Raw genomic sequence first — 15,889 nt, 5'->3', positions numbered from 1 at the left:
GGGGAACAAAATTTAGTCCTTTGTTGATTTTCCTGTCGTAAACAATTAGTCGTGGAGGTCGGGCCTCTCTCATATTTCAGTTCTGTTTGATGTTTTGGTCATCATGGTTGTTTTGATGGCAGGCCAGATGAGCGACTACGTCCTTGACGTTCTGGTTAGACTGTCCAGTGTGGGTAGTGTTGTTACGTGTCTGTTTACGCTCTGTACTGCAGACAGAATATGATCTGATATGATGCCACCTAGTCACAGTAAACAAATGTAATTAAACAAAACTGTAAATGGGGAGATAATAATAAAATTTGTGGATTTTTTTTCCTTATTTTCTGCCATAGTTGCTTTTGCTGATTGAGCTGATTGAGTGGTGGTTAACACATGCTTCCTCTGAGACACATGAAAAGGCTCACAGACACTATCTACCCTCTTCCACATACATGTGCTCACAGCCGCCCAAAATTTGCTAATGTTGCTGTGATTAGCAGGAGAGAGAGAGAGAGAGAGAGAGAGAGTATCCCAACCCTCCCACCCAGACAGCATGACCGCTTCTACACTGCAAAAAAATGATATCTTAACAAGTGAAAATATCTTGAAAATAGTTGAAATGATCTAGCATTTCCTATTAGAAGAATACAAGACACTAATTCTGAGATTATTAAACCTAGTTCTAGATTGCAACCAACTTATTCCAAGATGTCTTATCACGTAAAAATATCTGTCCATGCAATGAGATACTGTAATTTCACTTGTATTAAGTAATTTTCTCCTCAAATTCACTTTTCAATTTTTTGCAGTGTACTTTCTAGACACCCGGCCACAGACGGCTGTAGCATCACCAGAAGATCATGACTTCAAATAGGTTTTTTACATTTTAAATTTCATCTGTAAAAGTATAAATTCACTGCAGTTGCATTATTATAAACCAGCATAATATGATTAGCAATAAAATGTCATTCCTGTGGGCAGCACAGTGGTGTAGTGGTTAGCACTGTCGCCTCACAGCAAGAAGGTTCTAGGTTCAAGCCCAAACTTTCTGTGTGGAGCTTGCATGTTCTCCCCGTGTCTGCCTGGGTTTCCTCCGGGTGCTCCAGTTTCCCCTACAGTCCAAAGACATGCAGGTTAGGTTAATCGGTGGCTCTAAATTGACCATAGGTGTGAATGTGAGTGTGAATGGTTGTTTGTCTCTCTGTGTCTCAGCCCTGCGATGATCTGGAGACTTGTCCAGGGTGTACCCCATCTCTCACCCATAGTAAGCTGGGATAGGCTCCAGCTTGCCTGCGACCCTGCACAGGATAAGTGGTTATGGATAATGGATGGATGGATGGATGGATGGATGGATGGATGGATGGATGTCGTTCCTGTGAATAGTGGATGAAAAAAACTGTTGTCATGAATGCCAAGCTTCAAGATGTTTAGTAATGTGTAAATCTCCCATTCTTTTTGTTTTTTCGTCCTCTCTCACTAAATCGAAGAGTCTCTGCTATGATAAGCAAGCTTAAATGTAATGCAATTAGACCTTTCTACACTGACAGAAGTCTTCGCTGGTAAAATTCTCAGAGGATAAAGTTTACACTGATTACAGAAGTATGGATAGACACTGTCTGTAAAACTGTAGAAAAAGGTTTTTAGGTTGCGGCCGGTGGTTGGGTCTGAGAATGAGATGTGTCCGTGGTCGTAGTCCAGCTGCACTCTGATCCTCTTCAGATCTTTCTTCAACTTGAGGATGGTGGCAGACCCTTCAGAGGCATCCACACCATATGTCGCATTTTGGTAATGACTTTTCCATACACCCACCCTGTAGAAACCTCTTTTTCCTACATGGCCTGTCACAACACCTAGAGCCCATTCCACACTGTTTTCCACATTGACCTCCCAGCAGTGAGTCCCTGAGTTAAAGCCGTCAGAGCCAAGGACCCACATATGATGATCAAATCTCTCTGGGTTTTCAGGAAGCTCCTCATGCTCATCTTGGCACACAAACTCAGTCAGGTCATCAGACAGATAGAGACGCGGGTGTGCGGTGTTCGGGTTTAGAATCACAGGATCTGTAAAGAAAGTGAAAGGCATCGGAGAAAAGCGATTTTTTTTTTTTTGTGAATGCATTACTCCTTATCTAATAATGACATGCTGATGTAGTATGTCTGATGTACAGTTAGGTCCATATATATTTGGACACTGACACAAATTTTGTTTTTTTACCTGTTTACTGAAACATATTCAAGTTATAGTTATATAATGGAAATGGACATAAAGTCCAGACTTTCAGCTTTCATTTGAGGGGATCCACATTAAAATTGGATGAAGGGTTTAGGAGTTTCAGCTCCTTAACATGTGCCACCCTGTTTTTAAAGGGACCAAAAGTAATTGGACAATTGACTCAAAGGCTATTTCGGGCAGGTGTGGGCAATTCCTTTGTTACGTCATTCTCAATTAAGCAGATAAAAGGCCTGAAGTTGTTTTGAGGTGTGGTGCTTGCATTTGGAAGATTTTGCTGTGAAGAAAACATGCAGTTAAAGGAGCTCTCCATGCAGGTGAAACTAGCCATCCTTAAGCTGCGAAAACAGAAAAAAAAAACCATCCGAGAAATTGCTACAATATTAGGAGTGGCAAAAACTACAGTTTGGTACATCCTGAGAAAGAAAGAAAGCACTGGTGAACTCATCAATGCAAAAAGACCTGGATGCCCACAGAAGACAAAAGTGGTGGATGATCGCAGAATAATTTCCATGGTGAAGAGAAACCCCTTCACAACAGCCAACCAAGTGAACAACACTCTGCAGGAGGTAGGCGTATCAATATCCAAATCTACCATAAAGAGAAGACTGCATGAAAGTAAATACAGAGGGTTCACTGCATGGTGCAAGACACTCATAAGCCTCAAGAATAAAAAAGGCTAGATTGGACTTTGCTAAAAAACATCTAAAAAAGCCAGCACAGTTCTGGAAGAACATTCTTTGGACAGATGAAACCAAGATCAACCTCTACCAGAATGATGGCAAGAAAAAAGTATGGCGAAGGCGTGGTACAGCTCATGATCCAAAGCATACCACATCATCTGTAAAACACGGTGGAGGCAGTGTGATGGCTTGGGCATGCATGGCTGCCAGTGGCACTGGGTCACTAGTGTTTATTGATGATGTGACACAGGACAGAAGCAGCCGGATGAATTCTGAGGTATTCAGAGACATACTGTGTGCTCAAATCCAGCCAAATGCAGCCAAACTGATTGGTCGGCGTTTCATAATACAGATGGACAATGACCCAAAACATAAAGCCAAAGCAACCCAGGAGTTTATTAAAGCAAAGAAGTGGAATATTCTTGAATTGCCAAGTCAGTCACCTGATCTCAACCCAATTGAGCATGCATTTCACTTGTTAAAGACTAAACTTCAGACAGAAAGGCCCACAAACAGACAGCAACTGAAAACCGCTGCAGTAAAGGCCTGGCAGAGCATTTAAAAGGAGGAAACACAGCATCTGGTGATGTCCATGAGTTCAAGACTTCAGGCAGTCATTGCCAACAAAGGGTTTTCAACCAAGTATTAGAAATGAACATTTTATTTACAATTATTTAATTTGTCCAATTACTTTTGAGCCCCTGAAATGAAGGGATTGTGTTTAAAAAATGCTTTAGTTCCTCACATTTGTATGCAATCATTTTGTTCAACCCACTGAATTAAAGCTGAAAGTCTGAACTTCAACTGCATCTGAATTGTTTTGTTCACAATTCATTGTGGTAATGTACAGAACCAAAATTAGAAAAATGTTGCCTCTGTCCAAATATTTATGGACCTAACTGTATCTAAACTTGCAATGCTTACAGTATTCAACGATATTGTTCATCTTCTCCCACACTCTAAACTGCAGGTTGCCCAGATACTTTGCCACATCAATCAGTGATTCTGACTCGATTTCAGGATCCTTCAGCTCATACTTAGTTCTGGAAGAGTGTTCAGGAGTTAACACTGCCATGAGATTAGATTCTACAGAGCAGGAAAGAAATAAGAAGTAACTCACTCACCTTTCCAGAGTAGCTTTGTAATTCTAGAAAAGAAAGCAGAAACAAATATTTTTGACACGCTGGCCTTTTGCAGAAAAATTATTAGATACTATGTGATGAAGCTATAGAACAGTAGATCAATATTTGTGGTTGAACAACAAAATCCCTTAACACGTTGGACTTGAAAAGAGAATTTACAGTGCTAAAAACCTTTTTAGTACCAAGATTGCTTCTTCAAAACTCTTCCTATGCAACAACAGCACTCTGAGTGAACAGACCCAGACAGGTTTTTAAGCGACACTAAATGCAGTAAGTCAACACAGTTTTCTGAATGGATAAGTTTTTATTCTATCCACATTCACTGGATATAAGCAATCGTGCACTCTGATTGGCTACTCTACTACGAGGATATCAGCTCATGTACCATGAGTAGCGAAAAACAAAATAGCAGTGTGTTGCGAGGACGAAATAAAAACTGTACTCGAAAACAAAGCCCCAAAAAATACAAAAAAGCAACAAAAAAGCTAAAAAAATAGCTAAAAGAATATACAGTAGTCCCCCCCTCCAATATCTCCTGTTCTACGCTTCAGCCCAGTCAGTGGCAGTAATGCATCTTTAAGATGGTTTGCCAGCCGCAAAAAAACCTAAAGAAGAAGGGGGGGATACAAAAATGCAACAAAATATGGAATAAAAGTATTTGATGGAAAGAACAAGAAATATTATTATGGCATTTTTCACAAATTGCTACTGTCATTTCGCCGGTTTGTTTACATTCTAAGAAGAAATTATTTTGTTGAACATTTTGTATCAAGTTTTTATTTATCGAATTTGCAAAAAATAAAAATGCTCTGTTTCTCAAACTCCAGTGAATGTGGATAGAATAAAACAGTTATTTCACTCAATCTCATCGTACATGGCTTATATCCGACTTGGTGCTACAAGCCTTGTCAGGTATCAGCTCAAGTACGACTTGATTTCGTGGAACAACTCTTAAATGTATCAGATGGATATCAGTTAACTTAACAAACACTATATCAATCTCCAACTAAGTGCCTGTAAAATATTGTCATTGAGACAGCGAGAAAACAGTAACTTTTCTGGGCCAGAGCTTGATGTTTGCTGTGTCCACACTAAGCTAGTCAATCTGAAAATGTAGATTTTACATTAAAATGTTTCTCCAAAACACACTATCGTTTTTCTACCTTTTTCCAAATGATCCAAATCCACACAAAAACACTGAAACACCTTATTGTTTGTTACGCCATTTCTGGTCAACTTGGTTTTGATTGCAAGCATGTGAACAGCTGCCATTTTCTGAGGTAACAAGCTAAAGCTAGCAGCTAAAGTGCCAAGGCAGTTTTTTGGACTGGTGACGAGGTAGACTTACTGCTTTGCACTACAAATGAATATAAAACACAAACATCTCTAGAAAACATTCACTTGGGTGTCCTGGGTGAGTAAAAATGGGGTTATACAAGAAAGCTTCACCTCTCAGTGAATTCGTAAATTTTGATAGCCAGAGCAGCATTGACTGCATTTCTTCCATCATGTTTGTTTTGGGGGACGGCATGGTGGTGTAGTGGTTAGCGCTGTCGCCTCACAGCAAGAAGGTCCTTGGTTCGAGCCCCGTGGCCGGTGGGGGCCTTTCTGTGCGGAGTTTGCCTGTTCTCCCCGTGTCCGTGTGGGTTTCCTCCGGGTGCTCCGGTTTCCCCCAAAGACATGCAGGTTAGGTTAACTGGTGACTCTAAATTGAGCGTAGGTGTGAATGTGAGTGTGAATGGTTGTCTGTGTCTATGTGTCAGCCCTGTGATGACCTGGCAACTTGTCCAGGGTGTACCCCGCCTTTCGCCCGTAGTCAGCTGGGATAGGCTCCAGCTTGCCTGTGATCCTGTAGAACAGGATAAAGCGGCTACAGATGATGAGATAATGAGATGTTTGTTTTGGGGTCTTGAGCACAAACTTTCGCCAGTTTCATGGCAACCATACGTCATCGTTCCCTGTTCACATTACAAAGCAACCATGGCGTTTTCAATTTTATGCTTTTTTGAAAAGTATCATTTCTGGTGGTGGGAAAATGCTGTTTAAAAAAAAAAAACAAAATGCTGTGGATGGGAAAAGGATAAACAGAGACATAATTATGCATTTTAAATTTAACTGGGTTAGTGTGGATGTGTTGTCCATAGTGCTGGAGTTTTGGTAGCTATCTGTAGCTAGTTGCAGTTCAGTATTGGCATTAAATGCCCAAGCTGTGTGTTTGTGCAGCGTGATAAATAAAGAAAGTAGGAAATAATGCTTGTTCGCATTTATGAAAACCAGTGACTTTGAGATTAAACTGCAAATCATTTACTTTTCCTTTGCATTCTGCATGAGGCTGAATAGTTGTCCACATACAGAATGCAGCGAATCTCAGTATGTTTTCTATTATATCCCTTATCAAAAAATTCCTGTGCAGGGATTGGCCAAGGATGGCTCACGTGCCAATCAAATAGTTCCCCCATTGATTAAGCAATGTATATACCATGAACTAACATCACAATTAAATCTTGCAAACCTGCTTAAACTATGGTCACACTGCAGCTCGCGATGAAAATGAGGCGTTTTGGTAGCGATGCATTGCAATATACAGGCGAGCTAAAAGTTGTGGTCACACAGAAGGCGAACACTTGACTGTCACGTCGTCTTGCGCTCGAGCAGCCATGCTCACTCGCAGGACCCGGTCGTTATGGGAAACACCTGATGCTGATTTGAGCGCAATCAGCATGCGCATATAAGGACACAGAGGATTTGTGAAGTATTATCATTATCACGGTCATGTGAAAACAGCATCCTTATATGTGTGTGCTGATTGCGCTCAAATCAGCATCAGGTGTTTCCCATAACGACTGGGTCCCAAGTACACGTACAACATACTCCGAAGGATCCCCAAATGTAAATGCACTTTTTAAGTCTCAGCGAAGGTCAGGCTATGCCAAGCTAGTGTACTGATGAGGCTCCCGTGAGCATCAGGGATATGGATTTGAGACAAATACATCTCAAGAGGCTTGGCGGAGGTTCCCCAAGCTTTAGGAAGGATTCCCAAACCCATCTGCAAGTATTTGCCACTTCGTTTGAAAACATCAGCAACAAATTTCAATCCATGTGTTGAATTTTTTCACAATGATTTTGGCCACTCATGAGGCAGAGACACAACAAAAAACAACTCGCGAAGCTCGGAGAACAATCGGTGGGGGTGCTACCCATTTTTCATCGCCAAGTATTCACAAACCCATCGTGAGCCATAGTGTGACCAGGGTCTTAAAATTCTGAGAATTCAAATGCAACAATGCTACATTACTTTCAGAAAAGATGTATCCTCTGTTGCTAATTCTTCTAGGATGGATCTGATGGTTGCTGAAAGCTGTAAAATCTCATTGGTTACAAAGTTGGAGGTTTCCTCGAACATTTGGTGTTTCTCCTTCTCCTCCTCCTTCAGTGCAGATATTTGTTTCGTCTCTTCATCTTGTAGAAACCGGTGAAGCTTCTCAAACTCCGTCTTGATTTGCTTTTCTGTGTGTTGAGCCTGGTTCTAATTTACAAAACATTGCCGACAAAATTATGTTAATCTACGAGTACATTTGATGAATTAAATTATTTTGACCTAGTTGTCAGAATAGATATTTTTCTTCACCTTAATGTGTTGTATGTTAAGCTCACAAATCCGTTTTGTCTTTAGAAAAACATCATGCTTGTCTTGCAGGGGTTTCAGTTTAGATTTAACCTCCTCCTGGAATGATAGAGGTGTTAGTTGTGTTTGGTTCATAGAAGGCACAAATATGGCTACTTTTTACTAACAGCATGAAGGACTGTGATGTAAAAAATAAAAGAAAAATGCATGTTGTTCAGTTTGGGTGGCACTGGTTGGTGAAGGAACAGCAGAACTAATGCATAGTGTACACATTACAGATTTACAGCAACACTAAGACTGGAAAAAAAAAAACTTCTAATAAAAACAGCAAGCAGTTATCTTAAGAGTACTTTGGACTGTAATTGCACCCTGGACACGAGCTAAATGTTTGAGAAGGGTGCTGTGTCTGAGGTTAACCCACGCACAAGAATTTCAAATGCATGTTTAATTATTGGAATGTAAGATGAAACCTCGGTGTACATTATTATATTTCCAGCATGATATTTTGTCATGTTTTGAAGATGAGACGCATATTTTGAGTGAAGAAGTTTGATAAATTGAACTTGCTAGCTGCCTTCTTTTGATCAAGAGACTCATTCGAAAGCTTTCTTACAAGACAACATTAAAATTGAGCTTTAATGTTTACTAATTATGATATATATGTCCAGTTTAAGGAGACGTGAAGGCTGTGTTTGGAACATCCTTTAGCCTTATATACAGTTGTGGTCAGAAGTTTACATACAGTGACATGAATGTCATCTTGGATATGAATGTCATGGCAATATTTGGGCTTTCAGTAATTTCTTTGAACTGGTCTTTTTCTGTGGCAGAATGTACAGCATACGTCTTTAATTAAAAAAAAAACAGAATTTGGTGCACAAATTTTAATTTTCTTTGGGTTTTCTGTAATCAAAACAGGGTCAAAATTATACATACAGGGTCAAAACAATCCATACAAAACACCTAATATTTGGGTAAAATGTCTCTTCGCAAGATGCACCTCGACCAAACATTTTTGTTGACCATAAACAAGCTTCTGGCAGAATTCTGGTTGGATATTTCACGACTCTTCATGGTAGAATTGGTAGAGTTCAATTATTTTTTTTTTTCTTGGCATGGACTCTGTAGTGTTTTGAGTGACCTGATGGTGCCGCTATGCTAGTGAGTTCTGTAAGAGTTGGAGATTAGTAATGCCTATTCAATGGGATCATATGTTGATTGCTTATGCCTGTTCGGCTGCCACCGATCTGCTCTCATTAAAATAAGTTACTAGTTACCAGTAAGCTGTGCCTCCATGCATTTCTATGATAAAGTAGTAACAAACACAACAGTGGCGACGAGGATAAAAACGGATTGTATAGGCAGTGTCAATGTCTGTGACTGAATCACAAAACACGGACTCTCTGTGACTTCGGGAAAGAAAAGTTTGGGAAATAGCCTACAGAACGGCTCTGGCATAAGTCCAGCTAACATGGCATACTACATAGGGAGGCTTGATGTATTCGATAGCTCCACGGAGGATTGGAACACTTATGTCGAACGTCTTGAACAATTCTTTGCTGCCAACGAAGTAGCGGCGGATAAATATGTTCCTGTCTTGCTAAGTGCCATGGGAGGAAAAGCTTACAGCCTTCTCCGCAACTTAACAGCCCCAAATAAACCTGCCGACAAGACGTATGACGACATTGTGGAGGTAATGCGGGCACATTTATCGCCTAAACCGTTGCTAATTGCAGAACGTTATAGGTTTCATAAATGGAATCAAGCTAAGGAAGAAACCGTAGTGGCATACGTTGCCGAGCTAAAAAGACTGTCAGAACATTGTCAATTTGGGACTGGTTTAGATGACGCCTTACGCGACCGTTTAGTCTGTGGCATTCGTCATGAAGGAATTCAGAAAAGACTGTTGACGGAGGTGGATCTCACGTTCAAAAGGGCACTGGAAATTTCAGTGTCGATGGAAACGGCGGCAAAGGATGCGCTCGAACTTCAGGTTAGTGTGAAAACCGAAAATGTGAATCAGCTAGCCATGAAAGAAGCTACTCAAAGGCAGTCACAACAATGCTACAGGTGCGGTGGCTATCATTTATCATCTCAATGTAGGTTCAGAAATGAACAATGCAGGAAATGTGGGAAAACTGGACACATTCAGCGAGTTTGCCGCAGTGACAAAGCCAAGACTGACACCAAAGACAATCGTGGGGGCAACAGACGCGTGCATAATGTAACTGAAATATCTGATAGCGAAAGTGAGGATGCATTGGCCAGTCTGCAATTGCACAGCATACATGGAAGAGATAAACAAATGATTTGGCTTACTCCAAAAATAAATGGACAGGTGATAAAAATGGAACTGGACACCGGCTCAGCTGTTTCAGTAATATCAAAAAAAGACTATGAGACGCTTTTTGCCAAAACAAAGCTGAAACCAACGTCTGTCCTTCTCAAAACCTATACAGGAGAGAAAGTTGTTCCTGTTGGTGTGCAGTCTGTACAAGTGGAGTATAATGGTCAGAAAGAGGTGTTGGACCTGTATGTCCTAGAGAGAGGAAGCACACCGCTCTGGGGACGTGAATGGCTGAGGAAGCTGAGGCTCGATTGGAGTGCCCTAAAAAGCCTGCATGTGTTGTCGAAAGCACCACAATCAACTGAGGCCAGGCTGGATCAGGTATTGGAAGAAGCTGCACCAGTGTTCAAAGAGGGAATCGGAACACTTCGGCACATCAAGGGGAAAATCACACTCAAAGATGGAGCCCAGGCAACATTTCATAAGGCACGCCCGGTCCCCTATGCCATATGGCCTGTAGTAGAGAAGGAACTTGACCGGCTAGAAGCCGATGGAATACTTTCCAGAGTCGACTGGAGTCCCTGGGCAACCCCGGTGGTTCCAGTTGTTAAGAAAAACGGCACAGTCAGGCTTTGTGGTGACTTTAAGGTCACGATTAACCCGGTGCTCCAGGCTGAACAATACCCACTACCAAGGATTGAGGATATTTTTGCGAAATTGTCTGGTGGACAGCGTTTTTCAAAGGTGGACTTAGCAGAAGCATACCTCCAGATGGAAATGGAGGAGGACTCGAAGATATTTTTGACCATCAATACCATCAAGGGTTTGTACCGCTACAATAGACTTGTGTTCGGAGTTGCTTCGGCACCAGCAATATGGCAACGGGCCATGGACCAGGTGTTACAAGGGGTACCAGGCACACAATGCTACCTTGATGACATCATTGTCACAGGAGCCACAGATACTGAGCACCTGGAGAACCTGAGATGGGTCCTGAAGAGGCTGGAAGACTATGGACTTCGGGCACGGAGAGACAAATGTGAGTTTCTCAAGTCCAGCGTCACGTATTGTGGACACACCATTGATGCGAATGGGCTACATAAGTGTCATGAGAAGGTCCAGGCAGTGTTAAAGGCCCCTCGACCCCAAGATGTTTCACAGTTGAGATCCTTTCTGGGGTTTGTGAACTATTATCACAGATTTTTGCCAAACTTGGCAATGGTGCTACATCCCCTGAATGAGCTCCTCCAAGCAGGACGGAAGTGGGTGTGGACCAGAGACTGTGAGCAGGCTTTCAAAGAAGCAAAGAAACTTGTGACATCAGATACAGTCCTGACCCACTACAACCCTTCTCTACCAGTTAGGCTAGCCTGCGATGCATCACCATACGGCATCGGGGCAGTAATGTCTCACATTATGGATGACTGCAGTGAACGGCCAATAGCTTTCGCATCTCGATCGCTAACCAAAGCAGAGAAAAACTATGCCCAGATTGACAAAGAGGCACTGAGTCTGGTGTGGGGCGTAAAAAGATTTAATCAGTATTTGTTTGGCAGAGAATTTACTCTCATTACTGACCATCAGCCACTCATGTCCATCTTCAGTCCTCAAAAAGGGGTTCCAATGACTGCTGCTGCCCGTATGCAACGCTGGGCATTGTTTCTTGGGGGACACCAGTACAAGATAGAGTTCCGAAGGACTGGGGACCACGCTAACGCAGACGGTCTGTCACGTTTGCCTGTGGAGGATATCAACAACAAACAGGATGACTGCAACGCAGTAGATATGTTCACCTTCAGCCAAATTGAAAGCCCACCCGTCACAGCAGAAATGGTACAGGCTGAGACTAGACGTGACAAGGCATTGTCTCAGGTTTACGCAGCCACACAAGCTGGCTGGACTGCAGTCCACAAAACCACCTTAGCTCCATTCTATCAGCGTAGAAATGAACTTACCTTGCAAGCCGGCTGTGTCATGTGGGGGGTAAGAGTTATCATACCTAGTAGCCTCAGAAAACAGATTTTAGAAGAACTCCATTCTGGCCATCTGGGAGTGGTGAAAATGAAGGCGCTAGCAAGGAGCTTTATGTGGTGGCCCGGCATTGACCAAGATGTGGAGCGTGTAGCAATGCAATGCCCGGGCTGCCAACAGGTGCAAAACGAACCAGCATGTGCCCCACTTCACCAGTGGGAATGGCCTGCGTCTCCATGGCAACGCATTCATGTTGACTTTGCAGGACCTTTCATGGGCACAAACTTCCTAGTAGTGGTGGATGCATGCTCCAAATGGCCAGAAGTTTTCACTATGACCTCCACCACAACAAGTCAAACTATCACAGTGCTGAGGGATCTCTTTGCCAGAACTGGAGTTCCGGAACAACTAGTCAGTGATAACGGGCCCCAATTCACAAGTGAAGACTTCCAGACCTTTTTGAGGAGAAATGGGATCCGACACATCACCTCAGCCCCCTGGCACCCGGCAACCAATGGTCAGGCAGAAAGGTTCGTCCAGACTTTAAAACAAGCCCTCAGAGCAACGCAGAATGACAATATCACTCTCCACCATAAACTGAGTAACTTCTTGTTCGCCTACAGAAATGCTACACATGCCACTACCAACCAGACACCAGCCATACTGTTCCTGGGGCGTCATCTTCGTTCCAGATTGGATCTACTCCAGCCAAATAGCAGACGCACTGTCCAAGACAGACAACTGCAACAGGCTCAGAGGGCCTGTGAAGGGAAACTGCGACACTTTGCTATTGGTCAGAGCGTATTGGCAAGGAGCTACAGAGGAGACCACAAATGGGTCCGGGCTATAGTAAAGGAACGACATGGCCCCCTGTCCTACACCGTCGAAGTAGCATCAGGCGTCATTTGGCGGCGTCATGTTGACCAGCTGAGAAAATCAGGACTGACTCCGGATGAAGACTTGTCTATGGTGTCCACTGCTGCTGAAACTGGAAGGCCGGCAACACCCCCAGAACCCTCTCCGTCAATGGACTGTCAGTCCACCTGTGATGTCCGCCTGTCAGTGGTGCCAGCTTCCCCTAACCCCAGTGTCCCTATGGGAAACCAGGCGGACGCACCCATCGATGAGAGACGTTACCCCACTCGTGCCCATAAGCCCCCTCAAAGACTGATAGCAGAATAATTATTTAGTTACTTACCTAATTCTAATTTCTAACATTGAACAGTGTTCATTGCAGTTGTTTTTGTGTTTTTTTTTCCTGAAAACAAAGTGTGTAATGTTAAGAGTTAGCTGGTGATGCCATCACAAATATTAGTTTGTATCTAGGAGGGAGGAATTGTAGTGTTTTGAGTGACCTGATGGTGCCGCTATGCTAGTGAGTTCTGTAAGAGTTGGAGATTAGTAATGCCTATTCAATGGGATCATATGTTGATTGCTTATGCCTGTTCGGCTGCCACCGATCTGCTCTCATTAAAATAAGTTACTAGTTACCAGTAAGCTGTGCCTCCATGCATTTCTATGATAAAGTAGTAACAAACACAACAGACTCGACTTATAAACACAGTCCATATCTTTTCAATAGGGTTGAAGTCAGGACTTGTTTTAAGCTTAACGTTAGCCTTCTTTATCCTCCACAACCAGCTCTGATGTTTGTTTGGGTTCGCTGTCCTGTTGTAAGTCTCAAGTCGTGTTCAAGTTTCTGATGGTTTATGCTGAAGAATTCTGAGGTAGTCCTCCTTCTTTATTCCATCCACTTTGTGCAATGAACCAGTTCCACTGGCAGCAAAACGGCCACAGAGCATGATAATCCTACCACCACCACCAGCTGGTACAGTGTCTCTCTGTACATGGTGGTCATTGTGGCCAAACAACTCAATCTGACCATAAAGCTATCCTCCAGAAGGCTTCTTTTTTTGTCCATGTGGTCAGCTTTAAACTTTAGTTTAGCTTGAAGGTGACAATTTTGGAGCAGGGGGTTATTTCTTGGATATCAGCCTCTTAGTCCATGGTGATCTGAACTGTAGACAGTGATCCATCAGCTTCCAGTTCATGGCAGGGCTGTGCCATGGTGGTTCCCAGGTTGTTCCTGACCATCCAAACCAACTTCCTTTCAGCTGAGGGTGACAGTTTGGGTTTTCTTGAAGCAAAGTGGCTTGGCAAAGGGACTACACCTCACAATAACTTGGATACAATTATTTGAACTGATCTTGGAATTTGCAGTTGTTTAGAAATGGCTCCAAGAGACATTCCAGAGTTGTGTACATCTGCAATCCTCTTTCTCAGATCTGCATTGAGCTCCTTGGACTTTCCCATTTTACTGTGTGTTGGTCAATCCAATGAGTGCTGTAAACAAACCCTTTTTATGAAGGCAGAGAAGCTACCAGCTGTAGTCAATCATGATCACTAACAGGAAGTTAAGAGACCTCGGTCTTGGCAAGATAAAAGACATTTTGGAAGTTTCAGCACCTCTGAATTAATAATCTAAGTGAGCGTATGTAGATTTTTGACCCTGTATGTATAATTTTGACCCTGTTTTGATTTCAGAAAACCCAAAGAAAATTAAAACTTGTGCACCAAATTCTAATGTTTTTTTAAATTAAAGATATATGCTGTACAATCATTCTGCCACAGAAAAAGAACAGTTCAAAAAAATTACTGAAAGCCCAAATATCGCCATGACATTCATATCCAAGATGACATTGATGTCACTGTATGTAAACTTCTGACCACAACTGCATGCCTCGATATAACAACCCTGATTGATTTTAAGGTGCGTAACTCACCTTATGCTCTTGCGCTGCTTCATCCAGTGGTCTGAAACGATGGTTTGTGTGTGTTTTTGAGTCTCGGCACACAACACACACCGGCTCTTCATCCTCGAGGCAGAAGAGCTTGAGGTTCTCCTTATGCAGCTGGCACATCTCAGATGCAGCTGACTCCTTTTTGTCCAGACGAAATCTGTCCGTCAACATTTTCAAGTACACGTTTGGTGGAGGCAACGTTTTGGGACACCGTTTCTTGCACAAAGGACATTTAAGAGATTTTTTCTTCTGCCAGACTTTTGCAAAACAAACCTTACATAAGCTATGATCACAAGGCAACATGACAGGATCCATGTAGATGTGGCGGCACACAGGACATAATAGGTCGGCCTCTGAGAAAGAGCTGCTCTTTGCCATCTTTTCTGTCTTGATCCACTCTCTGCTAGTTGGCAAATACCAAAATCTTATTATTATTACGTGGTTATCTCAGACTCAAATGCTGTATCGTTCTTCACTCCTTTGGCTTGAGCAGTCAGGTTCAAACTCTTCCTTCAGATTCCTTCAAACCCCACTCTTCTTCATCTGAAGTTTGAACCTGAAGGTGGAGTTTTACAGCTAAACTCTGAAGCCAAAAGCTGTTTTTGTTCACCACTCCCAGTGTAAATCCCCTTTTATGAAGAGATAAAATGTTTCCGGAAATAAACACCATGTTTTTCCATGAGGTTTCCAGTAATAATAAAACACTACACTGTGTGAACTTTAATCAGGTAAACAGTTATTTGTAGTGCATGATAAAATTATATCATACTTTCAGTGATAATATGGGAAAAAAAAATCACTCTTTGACCTCAATAATAAGGAATGCACTCACTAGCCAGTATTAGGAAGATATAGTTCATGAAGTTATCAATTCAGCCACATGTCAGCAGTGCGGTGCATAAAATCATGCATGCCATGAGCTTCAGTTAATGTTCACACCAACCATCAGAACAGAGAAAAATGCGATCTGTGGCTTGGTTGTTGTAGGCTAGTTTGAGCATTTCAGAAAGTGCTGATCTCCTGAAATTTTCACAGATGACAGTCTCTAGAGTTTACACCACAGAATACAGCATCCCCCGGGGTTCTGAAAAATATTCTCCACTTTTTTCCTTCAAGTCAAAGATGTATTCTTCAGTTTTTCTTATTTTTTCTTCACTTAGTCTGTATTTTTT

General features: G+C 42.3%; 1 protein-coding gene across 1 annotated transcript; it reads right to left on the bottom strand.

Moving 5' to 3' along the window:
• Positions 1-1,455: 1,455 nt before the first annotated feature.
• On the bottom strand, positions 1,456-15,095 carry LOC132888267 (E3 ubiquitin-protein ligase TRIM35-like). Its single transcript, XM_060924341.1, has 6 exons — positions 14,700-15,095; positions 7,662-7,757; positions 7,329-7,559; positions 4,016-4,038; positions 3,816-3,934; positions 1,456-2,039 (listed from the first exon to the last, which is right to left on the bottom strand). Exons 1-6 carry the CDS (start codon positions 15,093-15,095, stop codon positions 1,456-1,458), a joined length of 1,449 nt encoding a protein of 482 aa, XP_060780324.1.
• Positions 15,096-15,889: the final 794 nt, after the last annotated feature.

This window comes from Neoarius graeffei, chromosome 6 (genome assembly GCF_027579695.1).
Source record: "Neoarius graeffei isolate fNeoGra1 chromosome 6, fNeoGra1.pri, whole genome shotgun sequence".
Classification (NCBI taxonomy): domain Eukaryota; kingdom Metazoa; phylum Chordata; class Actinopteri; order Siluriformes; family Ariidae; genus Neoarius; species Neoarius graeffei.
Note: the sequence above shows the minus strand (reverse complement) of the source record. Positions and strands in the feature narration are given on the sequence as shown.

Bases quoted from the DNA above. Each gene is read 5' to 3' on its own strand.
- LOC132888267 (XM_060924341.1), bottom strand. From the start codon at position 15,095: ATGGCAAAGAGCAGCTCTTTCTCAGAGGCCGACCTATTATGTCCTGTG. The intron at 4,039-7,328 runs GTAATGTAGCAT...TTTCTTTTCTAG, and splicing joins AGGATACATCTTTTCTGAAA to AATTACAAAGCTACTCTGGA. The intron at 3,935-4,015 runs GTGAGTGAGTTA...ACACTCTTCCAG, and splicing joins TACAAAGCTACTCTGGAAAG to AACTAAGTATGAGCTGAAGG.